At 46.1% G+C, this 24995-nt stretch overlaps 3 protein-coding genes across 6 annotated transcripts in view; 2 read left to right on the top strand and 1 right to left on the bottom strand.

Annotated features, from left to right (window-relative positions):
* The first annotated feature begins 672 nt into the window (after positions 1 to 672).
* Positions 673 to 5243, top strand: ARPC3 (actin related protein 2/3 complex subunit 3). The gene is made up of 7 exons (XM_064393166.1): positions 673 to 825; positions 1763 to 1862; positions 2760 to 2836; positions 3102 to 3170; positions 3443 to 3569; positions 3888 to 3982; positions 4742 to 5243. The coding sequence occupies exons 1-7, from the start codon at positions 820 to 822 to the stop codon at positions 4802 to 4804; spliced, it is 537 nt and encodes a 178-aa protein (XP_064249236.1). The 5' UTR covers positions 673 to 819; the 3' UTR covers positions 4805 to 5243.
* Positions 5244 to 5843: 600 nt separating this feature from the next.
* Positions 5844 to 24282, top strand: ANAPC7 (anaphase promoting complex subunit 7). 3 transcript variants are annotated; one of them, XM_064393165.1, is made up of 11 exons: positions 5844 to 6035; positions 7170 to 7356; positions 7814 to 7933; positions 9015 to 9126; positions 9354 to 9507; positions 9614 to 9756; positions 9990 to 10107; positions 10467 to 10663; positions 11318 to 11542; positions 11924 to 12074; positions 12940 to 24282. In XM_064393165.1, the coding sequence occupies exons 1-11, from the start codon at positions 5935 to 5937 to the stop codon at positions 13127 to 13129; spliced, it is 1698 nt and encodes a 565-aa protein (XP_064249235.1). In that variant the 5' UTR covers positions 5844 to 5934; the 3' UTR covers positions 13130 to 24282. The 3 variants fall into 3 exon arrangements, 2 of the variants coding, with proteins under 2 accessions (XP_064249235.1, XP_064249234.1); XR_010348894.1 differs by lacking the exon at positions 7170 to 7356 and having other exon boundaries at positions 5845 to 6035; positions 12940 to 15418; positions 16376 to 24282; XM_064393164.1 differs by lacking the exon at positions 7170 to 7356 and having other exon boundaries at positions 5845 to 6035.
* ATP2A2 (ATPase sarcoplasmic/endoplasmic reticulum Ca2+ transporting 2) overlaps positions 18511 to 24995 on the bottom strand; it is a 41732-nt gene continuing 35247 nt past the window's right edge. The window contains exons 20-21 of one of the 2 annotated variants that reach the window (XR_010348893.1): positions 23398 to 24894; positions 18511 to 19612 (exon numbers count right to left, since the gene is read on the bottom strand). Coding sequence is in view for 1 of the 2 variants with exons in the window: in XM_064393161.1 (XP_064249231.1) it covers positions 19599 to 19612; positions 24774 to 24894 (135 nt within the window). In the remaining variant the exon portion in view is untranslated. The remainder of the gene's footprint in view (positions 19613 to 23397; positions 24895 to 24995) is intronic. The other variant, XM_064393161.1, reaches the window with a different exon arrangement.

The following is a 24995-nucleotide window of genomic DNA, read 5'->3' as shown; positions in this document are numbered from 1 at the left end:
GAAGGTAATTGGAGTGTGCACCTTAAAGTACTGCATCCCTCGGAACACAGCACTTTGGACCCCTCTGGTGCTTCCGTACACGAACTGCCCCGGCTGGGCTGGGCTGGAGACGCACGGGAGAGAAAAGAGCTGCGAGCGCAGCATCCCGGCACCCCTGCCCCGACAAAAGCGCTGCCTCCCGGGCTCCCTCCCGGTACCGGCAGTGCCCTGGCAGAGCAGTGCCTCTCCTGGCCGTTCCCGTACAGACACAGCTCTGCCTCCCGGGACCCTCCCGGTACCGGCAGTGTCTCTCCCTGGCCGTTCCCGTACAGACACAGCTCTGCCTCCCGGGCTCCCTTCCCGGTACCGGCAGTGCCTCCCTGGCCGTTCCCGTACAGACACAGCTCTGCCTCCCGGGCTCCCTTCCCGGTACCGGCAGTGCCTCCCTGGCCGTTCCCGTACAGACACAGCTCTGCCTCCCGGGCTCCCTTCCCGGTACCGGCAGTGCCTCTCCTGGCCGTTCCCGTACAGACACAGCTCTGCCTCCCGGGACCCTCCCGGTACCGGCAGTGCCTCTCCTGGCCGTTCCCGTACAGACACAGCTCTGCCTCCCGGGCTCCCTTCCCGGTACCGGCAGTGTCTCTCCTGGCCGTTCCCGTACAGACACAGCTCTGCCTCCGGGGCGGTGCGCGGCTCCCGCCTCCCCTCCTCGCACCGCCTCTGCCGCTGCCTCATTTCCTGCAGCGCAGGCGGAGGAGGAAGCTCTGTGCCCGCTTCGCTGGCCGCTTCGCCCCGTTCCCCTCCCGCCCGGCTCCGCCGAGCCGCCTGCTGCCCTTCGAGATGCCGGTGAGCGGCTCCGCGGCGCGGGCAGGAGGGCGCGGGGCGGCGGGGCCGATCCCGGGCCGGGGAAGGGGCTCTGCTGGCCGCGGGGTCTGCGGGGGCAAAGAGGGGCTGCAGCTGCGGGGAGCGCCGCCGGGAGCGGGGAGCGGCTCTGCGTGGGAGGCTGCTGCAAGGCCGGCGCCTTCCTCTTCCTCTTCTTCCTCTTCCTCCTCTTCCTCTTCCTCCTCCCCTGCCCAGGATCCACCCGGGGGAGAGGGCGGCCGCAGCAGGGCTTTGCTCTGCCTGTGTTCGCACCACCTTCCTCCCAGTGAAATAAACTGCTTTTTACACCCAGCCTCTCCCAGTCACATCCTCCTCTGCCCCCCGCGAAAAGTGGGGTGTGTGGTCAGGGGTTCCCCGTGGCCTGGCACAGCGCCTTGGAAAGTGCCTGAAACTGAGCTCATTAGTTGTTTGAAATCGGTTTTCCAGGAAGGATTTGTTGTATGCAGAAAGCTGGTTTGTTTTTCACTTCAACCAGATTTGTTGGGATTTTTTTTTACTGCATTAAGCCTGGCTTTATTTATAATTATCTACTATTAATAGCCAGACATGGAAATAAATTACATATTTTTTAATGACCAACTAACTTTCAGTGCAATGCCAGGAGGGTGAGTGGGGCTGTTACCCCTTGGAACTGCCAGGATGGGGTCAGGCAGCCTGGGGATGCACTGTGCCTGCAGACCAACAATACAGATTTTATCCCATTTCCCTGTGCTTTCCTGATCTTCACCAGAATGGCACCAAGATCTGGACCCAAATAGAAAATAGCAATTGTTTGTGCAAGGAAAAATGCTGGAAGCATCATAATGAACTAGGCTGTGACTCCTGCTTGATGAAGACACATGATTGGATATGGAAATGTCTATTTTCAGTAGGATCAATAACCAGCTCTCCCTGTCTCTAGGCTTACCACTCCACTTTAATGGACTCAGACACCAAGCTAATTGGGAACATGGCACTGTTACCCATCAGAAGCCAGTTCAAGGGCCCAGCACCTCGAGAAAGTAAGTTTATAATAATCTCTGAATTAACTGGATGTAGCTCATCACCTCAGGGGTTGATCTAAGCCAGCCCCAGCAAGAGTCACTGGTGGGAAGTGGAAGTTTTCAACCACTTCAGCTGTGCAAATTGTAGAAAATAATTATGCACAGCTAACTGTGCCTCGTGTTGAGTTAGTGCTTTCAGTAACCAAGCCTCTGGTTGCTGTTGTGGTGCTTGCCCCTGTGCTCCCGAGCAGGGTTTTGAGGAGGTGTGAAGCCTCTGTGGCAGAGGAAGTGGAGGTTCAGCTACAGAGAGCTCGTGCTCTGAGGGACAGCAGCACTGACGGGTGTGGGGCTTCAAAAACTGCAGTTCCAGGCACCCCGACAGGCCCACAGGCAGCCAGGACAGATTCCCCTTCTGTCCTGAGCTTCCCAGGCCTGGTGTTCCCCAGAAATATGGGTTCAGTTTGAACAGGGAAATGGAAAGGGAGTGTTTCTGGATTTAAGCAGTCTTGGATGGCAGCAGAAGTCAGATTGCCACTGACTGTGGCTGTGTTCTGCTCCCCTCCTTTATTTGAGGAGGATAATGGCATCTGGGTGATTGTGCTTTCTCCAGAAACTATTTTTCTATCCTTTTATGATGTTAAAACTCTGATGAATTACTCAAAAGTGGGGAACTGCTGAACTGCTGCTGTTTGTGAAGTGACATATCAGAGGGGAAGGAGAAGGGAGTAGGAAGCTCAAATATTACAGTCTGAACTCATGGTGTTTCAGAAGTTTTCTGTTATCTGGTGCTGACTTCTGCTTTTTGTAAATACCATGGTTTTGCTTTTGCAATAATCCTTATTTATGTACTTCAGTGAGTAAAATACAAATGTAGTGTAACAGTGCACTGCTTAACTCTTTATCTCTTTTTTATAGCTAAGGACACAGATATTATAGATGAAGCCATCTACTACTTCAAAGCTAATGTTTTCTTCAAAAATTACGAAATTAAGGTAATTTTTTGAGATACTGAGCATATTCTAGTTCTTTGGAGGGTTGGTGCTGTGAATATAAGTTTATTTTCAAGGAAGTAATTCTAGAAGATCACAAAAACTCCCCTTCCACTTAATCTTTAAAGCTGGGTAAATGTCATGAATTGCAAATCTCTCTCTCTCATGGGGAAACTAGAGCCCAAAGTGGTTTGAATTCATTCCTGTTTCAGACTTTATCAGTTCCACAAAGTCCTGTAATCTAAGAGTTGCTGCTCTTGTTTTGCAGAACGAGGCTGACAGAACCCTGATCTATGTGACCCTCTACATTTCTGAGTGTCTGAAAAAGCTGCAAAAGGTGAGAAAGCCGAATTCCTGTGCAGGTGGGAAACAGTCTCTTCTGAGGGTTGTTCTAAGGAAAGGATTTCCTGATATTCTCCTTCCAGGGGAACAAATAATCCTGTTCACCCCAGCCCCAGTTGTCAGAACCTCAAATACTCCAAGCTGTGGGTGTGCTGTGTTGCTCTTCTTGATGAGTTTTCATGTTCCAGATTTGTAAAATATTTGGGTCTAACGCTCTGTCAGCTTTTGTTCATCACTGCTCACCCTCTGTTTGCCTGGTTCTTCCAGTGTAACTCCAAAGGCCAGGGAGAGAAGGAAATGTACACACTGGGAATCACAAACTTCCCAATCCCAGGGGAGCCTGGCTTTCCGCTGAACGCCATCTACGCCAAACCTGCCAACAAGCAGGAGGAAGGTAAGGCTGACCCAGGGCCTCTGAGGGTCACACTTCATTAACTCCACTTTTGTGATTGCAGTTAGAAAAATTACTTCCAACCTAAATCTTCTAAATCTGCAGTCTGTCTTCTGAAGGCAGCACAAGTTGGATTTTCTGACCTTGAGGATTCCCTATGTTCCGTAGATAAACTGAGCGTATCAGCTCAGCCAGCTGCAGCCTGCAGATGTGAAACTCCCTCTCTGCTTTAAGCAGGGATGTCTGATGTGTTAAATCCCTGTTAAATCCAGTTTGGGTTGGTGCTGCCCATTCACCCTGGTTTTGCTGTGCTGCTTTCAGAGGTGATGAGGGCCTACCTGCAGCAGCTGAGGCAAGAGACCGGCCTCCGCCTTTGTGACAAAGTGTTTGATCCTCAGAGCGACAAGCCCAGCAAGGTGAGAGCCCAGTGGCATCAGCACAGGCTCAGTGAGAGGCTGGGGCTGTTTGTTCAGCCACGTGTGGAGAGCAGTGAGATGGTGGGGTGAGGGTAACTTCAGCCAAGCCTGCCTGATTTTACAGTGAAATGGCAGCTGCAAGTTATCAATAAATTTAATTTAATGCGATGTGACAGTGAATGCCAGGTTGGGTTGCTTTCAAAAGCAGGGCAGTAATGGGAGGTGTCTGGTTCAGCTCTTCAAAGCACTGCACATCTGCTCGTGGCTGGGTTGCAAAGGGAGTTCACAAGCATGAGAGGAGCTGTTTCTCTTCCCAGGCAGCTCTGATTTGAGAGCTGCTTTGAAGTCGATTGTTTTGCCTCGTGTCCTGATTGAAAAAATCGCTAATCAATGAATGAGTCACCTCCTGAGTGTTCATGTTTCATGTGCAAATGTGACTGCATTTAATGTCAAAATCACTTAGGCTAATTTACTTTTAAAGGCATAGCTTCTTGATGTTCCCTCATTTATGATTGTATTGGAATAAAATATAACCAAAGTAAAATAAGAGAAAGTAGAGTTCCCGTTTTAATTCAAAGTCCTGTAATATGAGCTCATTGTGTCCATTCCTGTTGTCTTGTTCACCTCAATTCCAGTGGAAACCAGCGTGGAAAACTATCTGTAAAACTGGAGCCTTAATATTTGTTATGTGTCAGAGATTGAATACTTTAAATTCAGTAGAAACCACTTCTGATTTTCTGACTCTACTTCCTCCTGCAGTGGTGGATCTGCTTTGTGAAGAGGCAGTTCATGAACAAGAGTCTCTCAGGCCCTGGGCAGTGAAGCAAAGTGGCAACAACTTTAAGCATTTCCACAGCAAGATGTTTGAGTCTTTTGCCTTTGTTTTGGATACGTTTTGTACCGAGAAAGAATTAAGTGCTTATGAAGTAAAAAAAAAAAAGAGAAAAAAAACCAAACCTGTCAATGAGTGATAGAGGGAGAGCAAAAAGATAAGTTGTGTAAGCAAATATTATTAAGCTGGTGCTTAATAAGTGATTTCTAACGTGCTGTTTCAGATGCAAGCTGCTTTGTAATCGTGGCTACAGCATTTAAAACAGGGCTTGTATTTAAGAGAAGAAATGGGCTTGGCTGTGGGGCAGGGGAGCTGTGTCATTGCTCTGCTGGCTGGAGTCGGAATGTCCGGGGAAAAAAAACCTCTCACGCTGTGTTGTCCAGTGCGGTGATTTTTACCTTGTTTTCAATAAAATTTGCTTGTAATTAACGTGGTAACTGCTGTGTGTCTTATGGACAGCCTTCAAAGAAATCAAAGGGGTTTTTTTTCTTTTTGGTGAAAGGCTTTGGGGTGACCTGATTGTGGCCTTGCAGGACTTGAAGGGACGAGGGGGAATGGCTTCAAGCTGAGGGAAGGCTGAGGAAAAAATGTGAGGGATTTTCCAGAAGAAATGTAGGTTTTGAACGGTCTTTCTCCTCCATTACCAATTTTTATAGGCAGGAGTCAGAGACCTATGTCACATTTATGACATAACCTATGTCACACTTATGTCAGAGAGCTCAGCCACATTTAGCTGCAGCACCCATCAGCGTGTTCGCAGAAGGACAGGGGCCGGCCTCGGGGCCGTGGAGGCACGGGCAGTGTGTGTCTCGCCCCAGAGCAGCCTCAGCGGAGCGGGTCCCCTCACGGCCGCGCCCTCACCCCGCTCTCCCCTCACGCCCTTCCCGCCGCCGCGAGGGGTCCTCGCCGCGGGCTGCCCTCCGCGCGCCTGTCGGGCCGGGCCGGCAGCGCCTCGGCCGCCTGCAGGCGGCGGCGCGCGAGGACCCCTGCGTGGCGCCATTTTGGAGCGGCGGTGGCGGCGGCTCCGTGCCCGGCGCCTGCTCGGGCTCTCTCCCGGTTCCCTCCCGGTTCCCTCCCGGTTCCCTCCCGGCCCCGTCCCCTTCGTCCCGCCGGCGGCAGCATGAGCGTGGTGGAGCACGTGCGCGAGATGGCGGCCGCCGGGCTGCACTCGAACGTGCGGCTGCTGAGCGGGCTGCTCCTCACCATGAGCGGCAACAACCCGTGAGTGCCCCGCCGGCAGGGGGCGCGCGGGGCGCGGGCCGTGAGGGAGCGGGGCCGCCCCTGGCTGTCCCTGCCCTGTGCTCTGTCCCTGCCCTGTGCTCTGTCCCTGCCCTGTGCTCTGTCCCTGCCCTGTCCCGTCCCTGTCCTGTGCTCTGCCCCTGTCCTATCCTGTTCTCTGCCCCTCTCCTGTCCCTGTCCCTGCCGGGGATGGAGCTCGCCTCTGTTGGGGTATCAGCATCAGCGCCCCTTTGGGGTGCCTGCCACAGCATGGCTGTCCTGGCAGAGAATCACAGAATCACCCAAGGGACCTTGAGGGTTTTGTTTCACCCCTCCTGCCTCCTTCCACTATGCCAGGTTGCTCCAAGCCCGGTCCAGCCTGACCTTGGAAACTTCCAGGGATGGGGCAGCCACAGCTTCTCTGGGCAACCTTTGTCAGGGCCTTCCCACCCTCACAAGTCAGAATTTTCATAATATCCAGTCTAAAGCTGTGCTCTGTCAGTATGAAGCCATTCCCCCTTGTCCTGGCACTCCAGGCCCTTGTAAATTGTCTCTCCATGGTTTTTGTTGGCTCCCTTCAGGTCCTGGAAGGCCACGGTTGGGTCATTTGGTCTGCACACATATTAGGAGTTTTATTAAGGGGGTTTTTATAGTGCAGGAACAGGGATTAGCAGCAGAAGAGCTGTACGAGGAGCTGGGTTGCCTTTTAAACTTGAGTCCAGACAAAACTCTATTCTTTTAAACTTGAGTTCAAACAAAACTGTTCTGAAATCTGAACGGGCAAAATGCTGGATCCTTACCTGACAAAAGGTGAATGAATCCTAGGAGAAAGTTGATGCAATGGATGTTTACAGCCTGTGGCTTGTTACAGAAAGGATGAGGACAGTGGCCAAGCAGCCAAACACTGAGCTGCTGTTGCTGCTGAGGTGTCAGGAGTGGCTGCAGGATTTGTTTGTTCACAGATAAAATAAATTGTGAGATAAGCCCTGTGCTGTTGCTCAATGGTCCCTCCAGCGCAGTGAAGGAGCTGCAGCAGTTGCAGGTTGAAGCCAGACAAACCAAAGCTACAAATACTTTGTTTCTGTAAGGTTTGGATTCTTTTGCAGCCGCCTGATCTCAGCCTTTGGTTTCTTGCAGGGAGCTGTTCTCTCCCTCTCAGAAGTACCAGCTCCTGGTGTATCACGCAGACTCCCTGTTCCATGACAAGGAGTACAGGAATGCTGTCAGCAAGTACACCATGGCCTTACAGCAGAAAAAAGCCTTGAGTAAAACCTCCAAAGTCAGGCCTTCTACTGGGAGTGCTGCATCAACGCCCCAAAGCCAGGTATTTAAGAATTGATAATGCTGCATCAAGTGATCACATTCCCCTTCCATTTAGTGTGCTGACTCAATGTTCACAGAGTCTCTGAGGCTGGAAAAGATCCTTAAGGTTGAATCTCTGCATCACTAACCACATCACCTTTACCACCCTTTAACCACCTTAGATTGTGCATTTTTCATGTCAAATAAAGCTGACATTTAAGGCTAATTAGTTGGGTAATATCTCTGGTGTTTTCTAATGCAAAACTTAAAATGGTCTCCAGCATGAAATTTTTCTCTGTGTGTACATAATACTTCTGATTTGAAGACAGGAACAATGTGAGCTAGCAGTGAGCTGCATTGTTAACTTACATGCACCAGCTATTTTTCAACACAGTATAAATATTTTTGAGGAAACCTTATTAAAATTTTCATACCTGATTAAACCAACATCATATTTCAGTTTTTCTGTTTTCTTTCAGTGTTTACCGTCAGAAATTGAAGTGAAATACAAAATGGCTGAGTGTTACACAATGCTGAAGCAAGATAAAGATGCCATTGCTATTCTTGATGGGATTCCTTCCAGGCAGAGGACTCCAAAGGTGAATTCTGGCAGGTTTTTGTCACAGCCTCGTGGGCAGTGTATCTCTAGGGCAGAACATGTTATCTAGGTTTAGTGGCATTATGTCTTTTTCATTAGTGAAATATTGTTTGGTAGCATTTCCTAATTTTAAATTAGCTGATTTGGACCCTTTTCTCTAAAATAATACAATTTTTGCATTTTCTCTGTTAGAAAGAATTTAAAGAAAAAAAACAAAGGAGTTAAATGTTTTGTGCATCTTTATTAACTTCTTGTATAGTTGGAGCAATGACAAATCTTTGAAAGGCTGGAGACTTTGGCAAGTAGAAGGTTTGCTAGTGCTCCATCTTTTAAAATCTTTTAATCCTTTTCAACAACAGTTTAGATAATGTTAAATATTTAGATCCCTTTGTGGTCTGCAGTGCCAAATCTGTGGAGTCTTTGCTTGCTGGCTCTGTTGCTCAGAAGGGCTTAAAAGATTAACACATCAGATCAGTCAACTGTGTTTCATGTTAAATTGTCCTAAAAGTGTGCAGGCTTAAACTGCACTTAATGTCAGAGTGTTCTGACCAACTTGCAGAACAGAAAAAGAAGAAAAGATTGAGAAAAGCAAACTTTTAAACTTTTTTCCTGTATAGGCCAGTAAATGGAAGTGCTGCAGCAGAAACCAGCTGCTTGTGTTGTGAGGAGCTCAGATAATTTCTGTTCTTTGGTCAGTCATGGCTTCACTCAGAAGCTGAATGGAAACTCTCTGACTTGCTGAGCTAATTCAAACACTTCCATGGACACAGAGAGGTTCCTGGAAGGGACTGATTAATGGATGTACAGATCCTTCTTGGCATCGTGTACTTGCCCATCTTTTGACTTCTTTGCTGCAGGATTTCAAGGTGCACAAAAGAATGTAGATTTTATTTCTGCGCTCAGAAAGAAGCCACAGTTTCCATTTTGTCCTGTTGGGTACCTTGGAGTGTTCTCAGAAATGCAGGTTATGTTGTCTTCTGCCCAGAACAGAGGCAGGCAGGCTTGCAGACAGAGTTGTGACCTTTCTTAGTGCTTCTTTCTCCTGCCCACAGTGACTGTCCCCACCTTTCTGTTGTGTGCAGATCAATATGATGCTGGCAAATCTCTACAAGAAGGCAGGCCAGGAGCGCTCCTCGGTGACGAGCTACAAAGAGGTGCTGAGGCAGTGTCCCTTGGCCCTGGATGCCATCCTAGGTGGGTGCCTGCACTCTGTCAGCACTGCAGCGTTCAGTCCTGTTAAAATTTTAATTACACTTCTGTAGCTGTCTTGATTTGCGTGTCATACCCACATTATGGAAATTGTAGCAAGCCCCGTAACCTGCTGTTTGTGCTTGTCAGGGGCTGGAGTTTCTGCTCCTCAGGCAGTTTGTATCAGCAGCAGTGTGGGTGGCTGAGGCTGATGTGTGACCCCCTCTGAACAGGCTTGCTCTCGCTGTCGGTGAAGGGAGCAGAAGTGGCCTCCATGACCATCAACATAATCCAGAGCATTCCCAACTTGGACTGGCTCTCGGTGTGGATCAAGGCATACGCCTTTGTGCATACTGGAGACAACACCAGGGCAATAAACACCATTTGGTAAGAGCTGGCAGAGCGTGGTGCCATCAAATCATGTATAAATTCTTATCTATAAAGATATTCAAAATGTCATTTATAAATAACATGCATTTATTTTCCCTTTAAGCTCTTTAGAGAAGAAGTCATTGCTGAGGGATAATGTGGACTTGCTGGGGAGCTTAGCAGACCTGTACTTCAGAGCTGGAGATAATAAAAACTCTATCCTAAAATTTGAACAGGCACAAATGCTGGATCCTTACCTAATAAAAGGTGAGTAAATCTGAGAGAAGGTTGACCTGAGGAGTAACAGCCACATTCAGTGAAATGTTGTATATTGTTTCCTCAGCTCTCAGTTCAGAATTGACATTCAGAAGCTGCATGTCTTGAACCCTTCTAGGTAGTTGCACAGTTTAAAGTAGGTGTTTGTGGTTTTTGTGGCTTTTTTTTCTTGTGAATGAACTTTCTATTTCTTGAGGATTGATCCTCCCAACGTGTCTCTTTAGGAATGGATGTTTATGGTTATTTATTGGCACGTGAGGGTCGGCTGGAGGATGTGGAGAACTTGGGCTGCCGGCTCTTCAACATTTCTGACCAACATGCAGAGCCCTGGGTGGTGTCTGGGTGAGTTTTCTTTCCTTTCTCACCTCAGCTCTGGGTTTGCTGAATGTGCTGGGTCACAGCTGACCCCGTGGGTTCAGCTTGTTGTGTTCAGAAGGTGCTTTTCTTCCCTGTCTGTTCTGTTCTTGGGTAACTTACATCAGCTCTCTGCAAATATCTATTGTGTTTTTTTCTGTATGTTAAATTTAGAGTTACCTGTGCAATACCAATAATATATTAAATATTAACAGTTTTAATATCTATATTAGGGTGTTTTAAATTTCTGAAGAAGTTTTTTTCTTACCTTCAAACACGAGAAGTTCAGAACCGCCGTGACTGCGCACAGGCAGCGCATGTTTACAATCCCTTTCCTTTTTCTGTAGGTGTCACAGTTTCTACAGCAAACGATACTCCCGTGCCTTGTACTTGGGAGCCAAAGCAATCCAGCTGAACAGCAACAGTGTCCAGGCCCTGCTGCTGAAGGGAGCTGCCCTGCGCAACATGGGCCGCGTGCAGGAGGCCATCATCCACTTCCGAGAGGCCATCAGGCTGGCGCCCTGCCGCCTCGACTGCTACGAGGGTGAGCCCTGGGCAGCTGCTCCCAGCTGCTCTCTGGGAGGGCTGCTGCCATGCTGATGGTGAGGCGAGGGGATGGGGAGCAGTTCTTTGCTGCTGTAAATAATTGTTACCCCCAGACCTGCGATTGATCGGGGGAGGGATGTGAGAGAACGTGTGGGTTTGTAAGAATGATGTTCAGGAAAGGGTTTTCTTGGGTTTTGTGTTGTTTAATCTGGAGGTAAACAAACTCGGGTGTTTTGAGCAGCTCACTTTTGGATGGTGATGTTAACTGATGGTTAGTTCTGCTGGGAGCTTTGTTTTGTCATGTTTGTTTAAATATTTCAATCTGGCTGATCTCAACAGCAGCTTCATGTAGTGAAGAGTCCAGGTGAAGTACTAATTCTCTCAGTAGTGTAATTGGACAAAAACATTAGATAAGGTGTACTTAGGTTTGGAGGTTTTTTCAGTGCCTGACCATTAATAAACATCAAGTCAATTATCTGTAGAATGAGTATGTTGACAAGCATAGATTCACTTTCTCAATTGCAATTTGTATTTGCTTATTGGAGTGTCAGCTGTTCAGCACCTGAGTGCTACTAAGTGCAAATAATACTGAAGGGCTGAGTGCCTGTGCTGCTGACTCAGACCCTGAAGTGTTTCCATCTGACACCACCAGGTCTCATCGAGTGTTACCTGGCATCCAACAGCATCCGAGAAGCCATGGTGATGGCAAACAACGTGTACAAAACCCTGGGGGCAAACGCACAGACCCTCACCCTGCTGGCCACAGTCTGCCTGGAGGACCCAGTCACGCAGGAGAAGGCAAAAACATTGCTGGACAAAGCTCTCACACAAAGACCTGACTACATTAAAGCTGTGGTGAAGAAAGCAGAACTTCTCAGTAAGTTCCTTTTCCCCCCTGTGTTGGTTTGTTTAAAGATACCCTTGTACATGGAGCCACATCCATGTGAAGGATGTGACAGTGATGATACAGTCCAGGGCTTTATCAGGTCTGTCCTGAAGGAAAAATCACAGGAATTAATTGCATCCAGCAGCTGATATTAGAGCAACTGCAAACAAAAATGTTTTGACTTCAAAGTAGATGTAATTGAATGTAACAGCTATTGCAACAAAAAGTCATTGTTTAGAGTTAATCTTGCAAGAAGTAGAGCCCTGCTCTGCTGACAGGTCTAGAGGGACAAATAGGAAGACCATGAACACTGTGACTTTTTATAGATTTGTCTCAGCTATTGATATAAACAGTGGCTTTTCCTGTGAACAGGCAGAGAGCAGAAGTACGAGGATGGGATTGCCCTGCTGAGGAATGCCCTGGCCAACCAGAGTGACTGTGTCCTGCACCGCATCCTGGGCGACTTCCTGGTGGCTGTCAACGAGTACCAGGAGGCCATGGACCAGTACAGCATAGCCCTGAGGTAAAGCACACCCTGCCACTGCAGGGGCTTTGTGAGAGCCTGTCAGCTTCACTGAATAAAAACATGAGCTACTGATTGATGAGGGTGAGAATCAGAGGTGGCTTTGTATCATTCTCCTTTAAAACAAGCAAAACCACACAAATGGCATCCTGCTCATGAATTGGTTGGTCTGAAGATTTCAGACTGAAAAGTGCAAAATGTAGGGACTGTATTAATGCTGAATATGTCACTAGGCTTGTGATTCCTTGACTAACAGAAGGATTAAGATATGGAATTATACATAGTTATTAATTATTTTATAGTCAGGCTTTAGGATCCATTCCTTTACACTAGAAGGTGCATATAAAAATGAGCTGTTTGATAAATTTAAAGAGTATGATTCAACTTAACATAATCTAAGTGCTATTTTAGGTTGTTACTTTTTAAAATATTCCCATGTTTTGATTGCAACATCTTCAATTTGCCTTAAACCCAGCACTTTATGTCCCCTGCAAACTTGCATAGCTTAAATGGGTCAGCTGGTTTTTGCCTGCATAGATTATATTTAGTCAGAGTCATTTAAATTTTTACTGCTTTCATGTTACTTTATAATTAGTACTGTTGGGAGAGGTGACTAAGTTTTCTGGAAGAGTGGGATGTTTAGATAAACGTGTTCTTGGGGATCAGAACTGTTTTGTAAAGAGATTTAAGACTCAGTGTTACAGCAGCTCAGGGGGAAGTTGCATCATCATCTGAAATAAGCTTCCTGATGATGTTAAACAGGAAGTGCAGACAACAGGATGAGATTGTATTGTTACTCTTTACACTGAGGCCACAAAGAGAAAAAAGTTTCAAGACAATGCTTTATTTTTCTTCCTTTCTTCAGTTTGGATCCAAATGACCAGAAGTCACTGGAAGGATTGCAGAAAATGGAAAAAGAGGAAAGTCCAACAGATGCCACGCAGGAAGAAGATGTGGATGACATGGAGGGGAGTGGAGAAGAGGGGGACTTGGAAGGCAGTGACAGTGAAGCAGCTCAGTGGGCAGATCAAGAGCAGTGGTTTGGGATGCAGTGAAAGCCTCCTGCTGCTTGTTTGGGCACTTGAACACACCACTAGGGCCACTCTTCTAGAAGAACAGAAACTGTTATTCTTTTTCAGTAACAAAGGATTTTTTTTTTTTGTTTTAATAGACTCTGAAACCAATTAAGAGTTCTGTGCATCTCAATACTGTGGAGATTCTTGATGCTTCTTATTTATTAAGTGTAAGGGACTAACTGCATCCGAGGTTATTTACAACTTCCATCTTGAAAAATTCCTGCTCAAACTAAAACCATCAGAATCTGAGGTGTGTAATGAGCCTTTTGTTTGTGATGAAAACAATGTCTGAGTTCTGTCCAGGCCAGAGTGTGCTTGGCCAGGTTGTAAATACAGTGGTTTGTACTCCTTTGTGGGAAAGGCCTTGCTCATTTGTGTGCAGCCATTTGAGTCTGGGGCAGCTACTTGAGTGTGGCTGAAAGCAGCACTGTTCTTTTGCTGTTTGTTGAATTAATTTGTCTTTTTCTAGGGCATTATCTGTTCTGTCCAGGATAAATTTGGGACAATAGCAACTTGGACTCACTGGACACTTTTTGTAGCTGATTTCCCTGTGTACAGAATTGAGCCAGTGGTGGAGAATTAAAGTAATTTCTTCAACCCTTACTAAACCCTGCATTCACTTAAAGCCTGTACATGAGCATTTATTTTAAAATGCAGTTTAGTTTTATTTCAGTATGTTCCTGGAAGGTTTTGCAGCAGTGACTCAAAGCACTTTACATTCTGTGTACAGCACTGACATTTAAAATGCTATAAAAAGAATTAATCCCTCTTCCCTTGCACTGCTGGAGAAATGTTAAATTATGCAAATACACATATTGTCCTGGTTTTTCCATGTTTATAGACTTCCTGGCTTTGTCAGGTAATTTTTAAATTCATGTCTTTTTCCCTCGTATTTTGAAACAAATTTGCTTCGTGTACAAATTTCCAAGTCAGCATTTCAAGGGTGAACTGCTTTGGGTAATCTAGAAACTGTTTCAATTCTGTGGGCTTGATGTGTGGGAAGAGGAATTACTTATTTTTCTTGCAGTTCTGATTTCCTTAGTCTTTACCAAAATGTGGTTTTATAATCTTTATATCAAGAGCTTAATTCCTTTTGTATTTATTTTGTTACCACAGGTATGCTGGAACACACAGACTTTTTAGAAAGCTAAAAGATTAGTTTTGAGTGTCAGTTGGAGGAAAAATGGCTGTTTGTTACAGACACATGACATGGAAAAGAAGCTTCTCCCTGAAAGGCAGATAAGGGTAAAATATCCCTGATGTTGTATCAAAAATGCACAACAAAAGAGGCAGATTATTGTCTGTTTTGGAAATGTTCTGGTGTGTCATGGCTCACAGAGGAGGAGTCCAATAGTTCATCCATTTAAGCAAAGAAAACAGCTGCTTGTCTGTTCCCTCTGGAATTCTGTGGGCTTTAGAGTTTCCAAAATACCAAACTGAGTTATGGTTCCTTGGAGGTGCTGGGCAAGAGCAGCAAAGCAAAGCTGTCGTGGCACTTGGGTTGGCACAAGCTGCTCCTGCTCTTCAGTGAGCACATTCACCCAATGTGTAACATCTCAGGGAGAGCAAATATCTCATTAATGACTTTCTGGCACTCGAGAGGCCTTGTCCTGCTCTTGTCTTTGCTGTTGCTGTGGGATGCAGTGAATGGATTTCAGCTCAAGTGGATTTCAGCTCATCACGTGTCTCGTGACAGAAAAAACGTGCAAGATACTCAAAGCATCTGCTTTTATATAAAAAAGCTTTGCTTTCTCCTCACACTCAGCATTCAGCAGCTGAAAGCTGGGTAGCTGCATTAGCTTTCTAGTTGTATTCCAGACCTCTGCTGAGAATGAAAATTGAGTTTTGTTACTAAACTAAAGAGAGGATACCTTTAATTGATGAGGAGTATATGAGATATGTGCTGTATTTTTCAGCCATTTTATTCTAATGGTTCCTTTGAATAGGTCATTCATTTCAGGTGGAAACCACTGGCTTTGCACATTTCTCTGGAGTATTTACATGGAAGAGGAAAGAGGAGAGCCACAGTTCTATTGAAACCATTCTGTTTGTAGATAATCTGATAATCTCTGCTTTTAGAACAGGCAGGAAACTAAAACTACTTCAGGATGAGTCCTTGGGTGCAGCTTGAGCAAACAAGTGCAGGCACAGCTCAGAACACCTGGAGATGGCTGTCCAAAGTGATTTGTATCCTCACAGCTTTGGTTTTCTGAGAACCTGGTTCCTTACTGGAAATGGGAAGTTGTGAGAGTGTGCAGATGAGGCCTGGTGAGTACCTGATGTGTTGGGCCTACGTAGCTGTGTGTGATCTTTGCACTGTGGCTGTGGAACTTTGAGGTGCCATGCATGTTGAGGTTGTATGGAGAGATACATTTGGCCCTCACTTCAGAATTCTAGAGGGATTCTGCTTGGCTATTAATGAGCCTTCATTACTGCTTTAATTTTAGAATGTGATCTCTGCTTCTGCAGAGGTCTGGTACTCTCCAGTGCAGTTACAGGCATTTAGTTCAGGGAATATAACAATTAGCCCTTAATAAGCAGCTGACCTGATTCCCTGCCTCAGTCACATGCTCTGCACCCGAGAAGAAAAGATCACAAAGCCAAGAACTGGAGTTCAAGCTGTGTTAGATCAGTGATGGAAGTGAAACAGTTTGGACATGAGGCAGGAAATCTGTTGCCATGCAGTTGTACTGTGGAGTGTTGGTGTTTGAGGTGCTGGGTGAGGGCAGAGTGCCCCTGTGTGCCTGAAATCCTTGAATTCAAACCACAGATTTCATTACTAACTTTGCATTCTTTCCTACTTTGACAGGAAGTGATGGGAAGGGGACAGAATTTGTTCAAACTGTGCATAGACTTGGCTAAGGGCTAAAAGGCTGAATTTACAGAGTCTAAAAGCAGCACACATTGATGGTGTGGTTAGAAATTGCCTGAATAATGCATTTACTCCTGTCATGTGCTGATAACACCTGCAATACTGGCAGTGTTTCTAGTTCTGAAGGTTTCTACATCATGGGAATTCTGGAATTGTGAAGCAGAAATAAAGGAGGGACTGAGGACTGCTGACCAATATCAGTTTTCTCTGTTGAACTGAGGTGCTTCTTTTACTTCTACTGCTGCTGATAACAGAGAGATTTTTGATTAACTAGGACTTCCCCCCCCTCCTTCAGTAACTGTCTTCCTCATTAAGCCTCTTTGTGTGGTGATTCTTCCCTTCTTGCTTTTCAGGAGCTCAGTGATGTGGAAACTGATCCATGCAGGGCAGAAGCAGGATTTCTGATTCAGCAAACCTTATTCCCTCATTTAGATCTCAGTGGTAAGAAATCTGAAAGGCTGTGTCTGCCATTGTCATTTCAAATTACACAAACATACCACAACCAAATATATTTAAAAAACCCAGATCTGCAGTCTCTATGGGTCTTAAATTCAGAGACCTTAGGAGAGCTTAAACTCAGTATAAACCTATGATTTCAAACTAAATAGTCTTAGTTAGTTAAAATGTGCTTTGGAAGCTGGCCAAGAGGAGGCAAGGATGTATATAAGACTAGGTGTTTGAGGAGGAAATTGATAATAAAATACAGTTATTTTTGTGCAAAGAGGGAAAAAATAAAATGTTCACCTGGGAAACTTCTGTGTAAATTTATATATTAAATTGGCCAGTCCCTATCACTTGACGGAACAACAAAATAGAAAGAATAATCTCTGTTTTCACTCACTGGCTGGAGCTTGGCCTTTGCCTTGCAAAGTCTGGGGGGTGGGACTGGGTCCCCAGTGGATGTTTACTCTGGACAAGCCTCTCCCTTCCAAGAGCTTCCAGAGGGGACAAGGATTTCATGAGTTTGGAGGTGAGATTCCTTTTCCTCACCTATCATCCCATCAAAACAGCAGTGTGGCAAATAGGGTGATGGTTTGGGGTATGAGGTAAAATCCTGATAAACTGATGCCCAAAGTCTTCTCTGCACCTCCATGTGGGTAAACTGTTGGGATGAGATCTTTTAGAAAACCTCTTCAGCTGCTCAAAGCTTCTCTCATTTCTCACCCACTCTCCTGGGGGTGGATGTGGGCTCTAATCATACTCAAATTCACCTCGAGGTAAAAATAGGGACATTCCTGCCCTCTGTATTTAGAGTTTAATGTAATATGTCCCTAATGCCTCATAACCTGAGCTGTGGGGAGTGGTTTCTCTGCTCTGAGCTGTCAGTGGGTTCATCCACGGGCTGCTTTAGAGCTGGGGGTTTGCAGAGAGGAGGAGGAGGAGGAGGGGGAAGATGAAGCTGTTTATTTCAGTAACTCTTACCACATATTCTTGCACTGAGCACCTTGGCAACCCACTGAGCATCACGTTCTCCTCACATGGCTGAACTCCAGCTGGGGGACTCATTCTGCTTCAACTTGCAGATCATCCTTTAAAGAAATGTTTAAGGTGTGAGTTGGCTCGGGAGCTGCTCAGCAGCCGAGGAATGCAGCTCCAGGAATGCAGCTCGCTGTGGCAGCAGCACGAGCTGGGTGCTGAATAACATCTTCCCATCAGGGCTGAGCTTTCCTTTGGGCAGCGTGCTGGGACACAGAAAAAGGGCAGGAGAGCAGCCGGGCTGGAGCGAGCTCTGGGAAACGCTCCCTTTTCCCAGGCAGGCTGAGGCTGGGAAAGGCCGGAGATGCTCGTGGGCTCTTCCCCGCTGCCCAGCTCAGGTGTCCCTGAGCCCAGGGGCGGTGCTGGCAGTGCCCGCGTGTGCCCGGGCCCGGCTCTAAGCCCGGCTGCGGGAGATCAGGAGGCTCCGCCAGCCCTGGAGGCTCGGCCCGCCCGGCACAGCGCTGCCAGAGCGGGAAGCAGCCGGCAGCAGCTCAGCCCGAAGCGTTAGCACACCTCCACCATCCTACAGAGCTGCTGGACCGAGGAATTCGACCCCTGTATTTTTAAACCTCACACTGCTGCGTTTGAAGGGTCTCAGATGTGTCACCTCATTTGGGTAAGGCTGCTTGCCAGCAGGGTGCTGCTATCAGGAGCTGGAGCCTAAGAGGCATTACATTTAGTGTAAAACACATTCCTAAGTTGTCTCTTATTCCAAACAAAATCTGGTGTTTGGGCTGCGGAGCAGAGCATTACAGGACACTTGGAATTTCCAGCTGTTACCCTGGGAGTGCTTTAGCCTTGCCCAGCAGCAGCCTTGTGACAGAACAGCCCCTGGTCTGGGGGAGGGAGTGAGCCCAAACTGCCACGCACTCCCAGCAGGATGCTCCTGCTGTGCTTTGGAGCAAACACATTTGGCTCATCTTCCTTTTGCCTATGGAAAGGGAAGGGACCAGGAGCTACTTTAGGCTGGGGCAATTTAGAAAACAGAAAAGGACAAAAAAATATAAAGATGTAGTTGGGAAAGAATTGTTTATTTTACGTTTCTCAGAGGGATTTTACAAACAATGGAGCATTTTAAAAAAACTGAGTGATAAAGTACTTGACAGTGTCCCTTAAACACACACACAAGCCCCTGGACAGAGGAAATCACACCAGCGAGGAGGTCAATACTGCCGAGGAGCAGCTGCATCTGCATAGTTCTAGGAGGAAAGATTGCAATGGTGTTGGTGCTAAAAGTGTCATCCTGGCATTAAAATAAGAGCGAGCTGCAGAGCCCGGAGGGACCTGCAGGAGACAAAGTGCATCAAATAACACGCCGAGCACGTCTTGTAGAATAAATTTATTTACCTGATACAAATGAAACTAGGTGTGATGCTCCTTTACTGTCAGCATGTCAATAGACAATTGATCTTATTTACAACTTCTAAAGGTCACACATGCAGCTGTGGGAACTGGCTACGTCGTTGTTGCTTTTTAGATAAATGCATCACGATATTTTGTATTGCACCAACATCTGTCTTACTGCCTTAGATTTAAATAAGTTACATTACAGTGCAAAAGAAGTTGATTTGCACGGGTGATAAAAAAACCCAACGTTATGAAGTGGAGGCTTACGGTTTAACGTTCATCTGTAATCGTTTCCATGGATTTATAAATAGGAGAGCATTGTACAGAAGCTGCTGGAGTAGGATGTTTGGATGATACAATACAGAGAGAGATCAGTCTACAACCCAAGGCATGCATTATCTGATATTGTACATTGTATAAACTGACATTTTACATACAGGAATATGGAAATCGGCTGACAGCTCCGCAATTCTTGTTCAAGGATAACCAAACTCTTCTCCATGCAGCACAGAAACCCAGCTTCTCTGGAGAGAGTTCCCACTTGGTAAGCTATATTGCACGTTTGTACATCTGTATCATGAAGTCCTAATGGTACCACACATTTCTTCCACAGAGAACACAATGAGTTTTGTTTTTAAGGGAAAGCAAAGAATCTTTACACGATACATGCAGAAGTTTTGGTAGATGTGTTGCTAAAAACACATGCACGCAACAAAACAACCTTACATTTCTGCAAAATTGTTTAGGAAGCGATTACTCCAGTATTGCTGAAAAGGAAAGAAAGAAAAGGCATCAGTTAATGAAAGGATGAATGCTAAGTATCATTATACAAGCAAGACTAAGATCAACAGTGACAGAAGAAAGAATGTTAAGTTTGGTAACTGGCTGCTCTGTCATTGAAGGGACACTCTCAGGTTACTTTGTTCTTCCAGCTCAGAATCCTCTGGATTAAGGCTCAGCTCCCTTGATTATCAGGAGAGCCAGCACTTCCTACTCAAGACTGCAGTGAAAAACAATTAAGACACATTTAATTAGCTTTTGCCTTTCTCTGCCTGACCAGTGGCAACAGACAATTCTCACTTCTTTGGAATTTTTACTTTCAAGTTCCATACTTCGCACTTGTTTTTTTTTCCAGTCGAGGCATTAGGGCAGGTTTGGCCCCAAAGTGACCTAACAATGTCCCTTTTCCAAGTCAGGCAGCTTGTTCTGGGAAGCAGCAGGAAAGCTTTGAAGAAGTCATTAAGCTACACGGATTAATGTGTAGGCAAAGAGTAGAGTACAAGGTCCTAAAGCTCCTGCTGCACCTCACCCCTACCACAGCATAAGGTCAGCCTCGTGTCTGCAGAGACTGCTCTGAGTCCCTACAGCTCCAGGGAAGCTCTTCCAAACACTGCTTCAACACTAAAATTTGGGCTCTCCTGCTAAGATTTGAAAATGCATATTAATGCAATTAAGGATGTAATTAGCAGAGATTAGGGAAACAGTTAATGGTTAGAAGTGCAAAAAAGTAAACAAGACAGGTGCAAGAGACAGACGACTCCATTGTTTTACCTCCCTTCATCTCAGCAATTTCAGCCCCCTCGGGCTGTGTAGCAGCAGCTCTGGGCTCGAGCTGTGACTCGGGCTGGCACTGCTGTACTGCATTCTATCATCAGATTAAAAACTCCGTGTGGTACCAGGAGCCTCCCCAGCAGCCTCTCTACCAACACAGCCCTGGGAGCTCTTTGTCACACCGGCAGAAATGTTCTTCTGCAGCCTCTTTTGTGCTCATTTATTTGCAGTAACGTTTTGGGAAACCAAGTATGAACTATTTTTATTGCTTGGATGCCAGCAAGAAGGAGCAGCTCGTTGTGCAGCTCAGCACTTTGGATTGCTCACACGTGAAAGCAGAGAGAGCCCAAGGCACTGCAAAGACAAAAGCTCCTGGCTAAAAATTCAATGCATGACTGCAGCTGCCTGAGCATCCTCCTTGCTACAGAACACAGGACTCAGGAGGAGCTGCTCTCGTTCCAAACCCCAGCGGGTTCCCAGCACAAGCCAATCTCCTTCCTGGTGTTCCCAGCATAAGGCAGCATCAATCCCACGATTGATCCTGGTCTTACACTCCCCTCTCACAGTAGAGAATAAGCAGTGATGTGTGAGGGCACCAAGGAATCCAGAAAACAGCAGAGATGAAAAAGCTTGGTGAGATGGGAGCAAAGAGAAACAAAAAATATGAAGTTATTTTGTAAGAATGGAGTGGGAGACCAAGCCTGGGGAATTCTGAGTTAGTCCTGCTTGAACATGGGCTGCTCTTTGTGGGCTAACATGGTTCAACAGGAGTTACCTTCTTCAACCCCAGCAGTGGGGAGGCTGGAGAGGAAACATTTGGGACCAAACAAATGAGTTTGGACTTTGAGATGTTGGCAAATGAGTCTGTCCTGAAAAGTCCTCCCTTCCTGGCTTCTCCAGCTGAAAAGACTGAGGCTGAAAGATGACAGGATCTATACAACTAAGGATAAACACTTTAGTTCAGACACTTCCTGCAGAAATGACAAACTTTGCACTGCAGTTCTGTACTTTCTATGACAGAAAAGCCCTCAGCTCCTCGGGCTCCTCCTGCAGCCCCCCAGCCTGCTCAGCTGCCAGGGCTGAGGCCCAGACCCAGCACTCCAGCTCCAGGAGCACCAGGGTGTGATTCCAGGGCAGGATGCTTCTCTGCCCAGGGGAAGCTCAGGGTAGCTCTGAACATTTGGCCAATCCCAACCAGCCAAGGGTGGGATTTACAGCTTGGAGAACAGAATCCTGAAAGCACAGCACAGCTGCCATCCAACCTGAGATCTGCAGCTGCTGGTCCTGGGGAACCCTGTGGCTCCATTGCTGCAGGGAACTTGGACAAGACTGGGAGAAACAGAAGAACAGGGCAGATGAAGATTGCTTGGGCTCTGTTTTAAAACCTGACTGTTCCTGGAAGCTCAGGAGCCTGTAGGGATGGATCCCAACATCTCCTTTGCCCACCACTCCTCCAGATTTCAAGGCAAAGTCCAAGGAACACAAGGCCCTACCCCAAGTGCCTCTGAGACAGTGGCATGAATGAGCTCTCAGATCTCTGTGGAAATCCATGACAAGCAGCAAGATTCATCTTCAACACTGACAGACCCAACAGAGAAGGTGCTGAATTCTGAATATTCTGAGTTCTACTTACTGACAGTCATTCTCCCCTTCAGCTTCTTAAGAGAGGCAAAAAGGGGGTGGTATGGCAGGATTATTTGGCATAGAAGACAGGAACAGGATTGTACAAGAAGCAGAATTATTCATGGTGGCAGCCAGACAGGTGGCTTCAAAAAGGCCACCACATGGTGCTCTGAGGTTCAGCAGAACCCCTGTTCAAGGATTCAGTGGCACTCCTGCCCTGGAAATGTCTGTCAATAACAGTGGGAGCACACAGAACTAAGCTGCTCATTTGTTTCCAGCAAATAACACACTGGTGCACACTTTGATCTCAAGGAATCCTACATCATAAGAACTATTATTTTTTGTTTCAAGGAACAGGGATGAGTCTCACGCTGCTCATCTGTTATTGATAGAGCTAAAGGCCAGTGAAGGCCAGTGGTTTTGTGGAATGCAAAACCTTACTTTGGCTCTTCCACCCCAAAAAAGGGCATTTGAGGGGATTTCAATGCTCACAGTTTGGCAACACACCTGCTCCATCATCAGGTCAGCTCCTCTGAGCCACTTCAGCATCAACTCCAAGTCTCTATAAACAAAGTATCACAAAGCAGTGGAATTTCTGTGTTCTGAGGAGCACCTCCCCACTGGAGAGCTAAAACCTAGAGAATTATGTGTGCTCGCTGGATTCCAGCTGGCAGCAAGAGAACAGAGCCTGGAACTGTCCTTCCCCTCCAAGGGGGATCACAAAGCTGTTTGAACTTGGTTACTAAAGCAGCCTGAGCCAGCACAAGATAACAGCAGCTGCTGCTCTACAGACACAGTGACCCCAGGGCAGGTTCCAAAGGCTGCCCTGTTAAGCTGAGACTGTTCTTTTGCCTTCTCAGATGGCAAATAACAAACAATGAGCTGGTTTTGCCAGGAGCAGCACCTGCACTGCAGGGACCAGGGAAGGTGCTCAGCTCAGAGGGGCAGCCCCTGTTTCAGAGCAGGGAAAAGCTTTGGAGTAAACCAGCACCTGACCACGAGTACCAGAGAGTTTTGGACACTAAACATTCACGGTAACAGCTGTCAGGGTCTTACGTTTGAGATAAAATCAGACAAATCTGTAACTTAAGACCAAAAGCTGTAAGACCTTGGGGCACTAAGGCTCCCAGGTGCTATAAAACAAGACCCTAAAATACACTAAACCAAAAGCAAGTGCTTTGCCTTTGGAATCAGTAATTTGAGCTTCAGACCACAAAACAAGAGTCTAAAGTGGTGATAATAATGTAGCACAGCAGAGTTTGACAAAACACAGCATGGGAATGAAGGAAATTACTATTTATTCTTCAACATGTATACAGCATATGCTATTTTACAGCAAGTCACCACTGGCAGGGTGAAATGGAAGAAAAATACTCACTTTAGTCGATGAAAGTTGGAAGGCATTGGAGAAAAACACCACAGTTAGGACTGTTAATGACTTACACATTGTTGATACAGGACTGAATTTGAAAACATGCTTTAACATTTACCGTAATAATGAAGGTGGTTAGTGCCACATTAAAATAAAAATAGTTCTATACAATATGTTCAATTTGGTCATGTGCTATTTACAGATTTTACAAAAAACACACACGAGCTTGTTACTTCAAGTCAGGCTAACAACAGGCCAGCAGAGTAACTCCATGTTTACAGCTGAGCATTAGTGCCCTAAGTGTAGGAAATCCAATTCTAGCTATGCAGTGCATTTTTTTCAGGTCTCATTGCAAATTTTGATCTTAAAGGGGGAAAACATGTGTAAAAAAGGTATTAAACCCCAACTTAAACCCTCTTTTGAATTGAAACATATTGTGTGTGTTAAAAAGGCTTTAGATTTAAGGAGACAGAAGTAGCCCTCCCTATCCCTGCAAAACGGGCAACACTGGCAAAGTAAGGTCTGTTACAATAAAATACAATAGACAAATAAATAATCCTTAAAAAAAAACAACCCTATGTGTGTGGAGAGTATGGAAAAACCCCAGCAGGCTGCACCTGGAATGGTATTTTCTGCACGAGCAAGATCAGGCATACCTCATACAGAAAGTGGTGTAAACAAGGACAGTCAAGAACCGAGAGTGAGGGAAGAGGGACCGAGAAGAAATCCTGACCCAGGGAGCAGAAAGTTCTGCTTGTGAACAAAACCTGACTTTATGACAAATTAAGTTTGGATGATCATGCAGAAGACAAACAGTTACATGCTTTTTTAGTTTTAGACAACACACATTCATTCCCTAAAATCTGCTGCCAATTTAGTTTGATAGTGTCCGCTGGCTCAAAAAAAATTGACTTTTTTTTACATGATGATAGACTATTGAACAGAACACTGTACATGCTTTTCATCTACAAAAAAATATTTGCATAAAATAGTGTTAGTTCTCTGTACATGTCAATGGACACTTTAACTGTGTATAAAAGAGGAATATATTGCCCCCACTGAAGTCAGAAAAAGCAAAAAACCAAAATCTAGATTATGAAACCTCCATCACCGGCAAATATGTTCATGTGAAAATTCAGCAGAAATAGACAGTTGCTCTAAACAATAAAAAAATTAAGTTAAACTTTTTTGTTTTTTCTCCTTTGAATGTAAAACTTGTCACCATGTCAGTCAAGACCAGAACATATCACTAAAGTTAGTGTCTGTGCTGTACAGCCAGATAACCAGGGGCAGAGTAATGAACACAAAGGGCCAGGAAACTCCCTCGGTGCATGCTGACAGGGCACAGGGTTTGCTGGCAGGCCGCACACTATCATCTTTACCAGGTTCCAGGTAGTTACGGGCCACATATTTAAGTGTTTCATCCAGCAGAATGACAGGGAGGGAGATTTTCAATACCATCAGCCACTGCGTCACGTTCAGAGGTGTGATCTGGAAGATAATCTGAAAGAAAAGCCAGGGGTTACCAAGCTCCCCCTGCAGCCTGGCCTCGAGCCCCACCCAAGGTTTTGCTCTGTCTGAAGTTCAGGGGTGGGGGAAAGGCT

Source organism: Passer domesticus, chromosome 17 (genome assembly GCF_036417665.1).
Source record: "Passer domesticus isolate bPasDom1 chromosome 17, bPasDom1.hap1, whole genome shotgun sequence".
Lineage (NCBI taxonomy): Eukaryota > Metazoa > Chordata > Aves > Passeriformes > Passeridae > Passer > Passer domesticus.
The sequence above is the reverse complement of the archived record's forward strand: the minus strand, read 5'-3'. Positions and strand labels throughout refer to the sequence as shown.

Excerpts from the sequence above, each read along its gene's own strand:
- ARPC3 (XM_064393166.1), top strand. Across the intron at positions 1,863-2,759 it reads GGGCCCAGCACCTCGAGAAA|CTAAGGACACAGATATTATA; the intron begins GTAAGTTTATAA and ends TCTTTTTTATAG. Across the intron at positions 3,570-3,887 it reads TGCCAACAAGCAGGAGGAAG|AGGTGATGAGGGCCTACCTG; the intron begins GTAAGGCTGACC and ends TGCTGCTTTCAG.
- ANAPC7 (XM_064393165.1), top strand. The coding sequence starts at position 5,935 with ATGAGCGTGGTGGAGCACGTGCGCGAGATGGCGGCCGCCGGGCTGCAC. Across the intron at positions 9,127-9,353 it reads GGCCCTGGATGCCATCCTAG|GCTTGCTCTCGCTGTCGGTG; the intron begins GTGGGTGCCTGC and ends CCCTCTGAACAG. Across the intron at positions 10,108-10,466 it reads GAGCCCTGGGTGGTGTCTGG|GTGTCACAGTTTCTACAGCA; the intron begins GTGAGTTTTCTT and ends CTTTTTCTGTAG.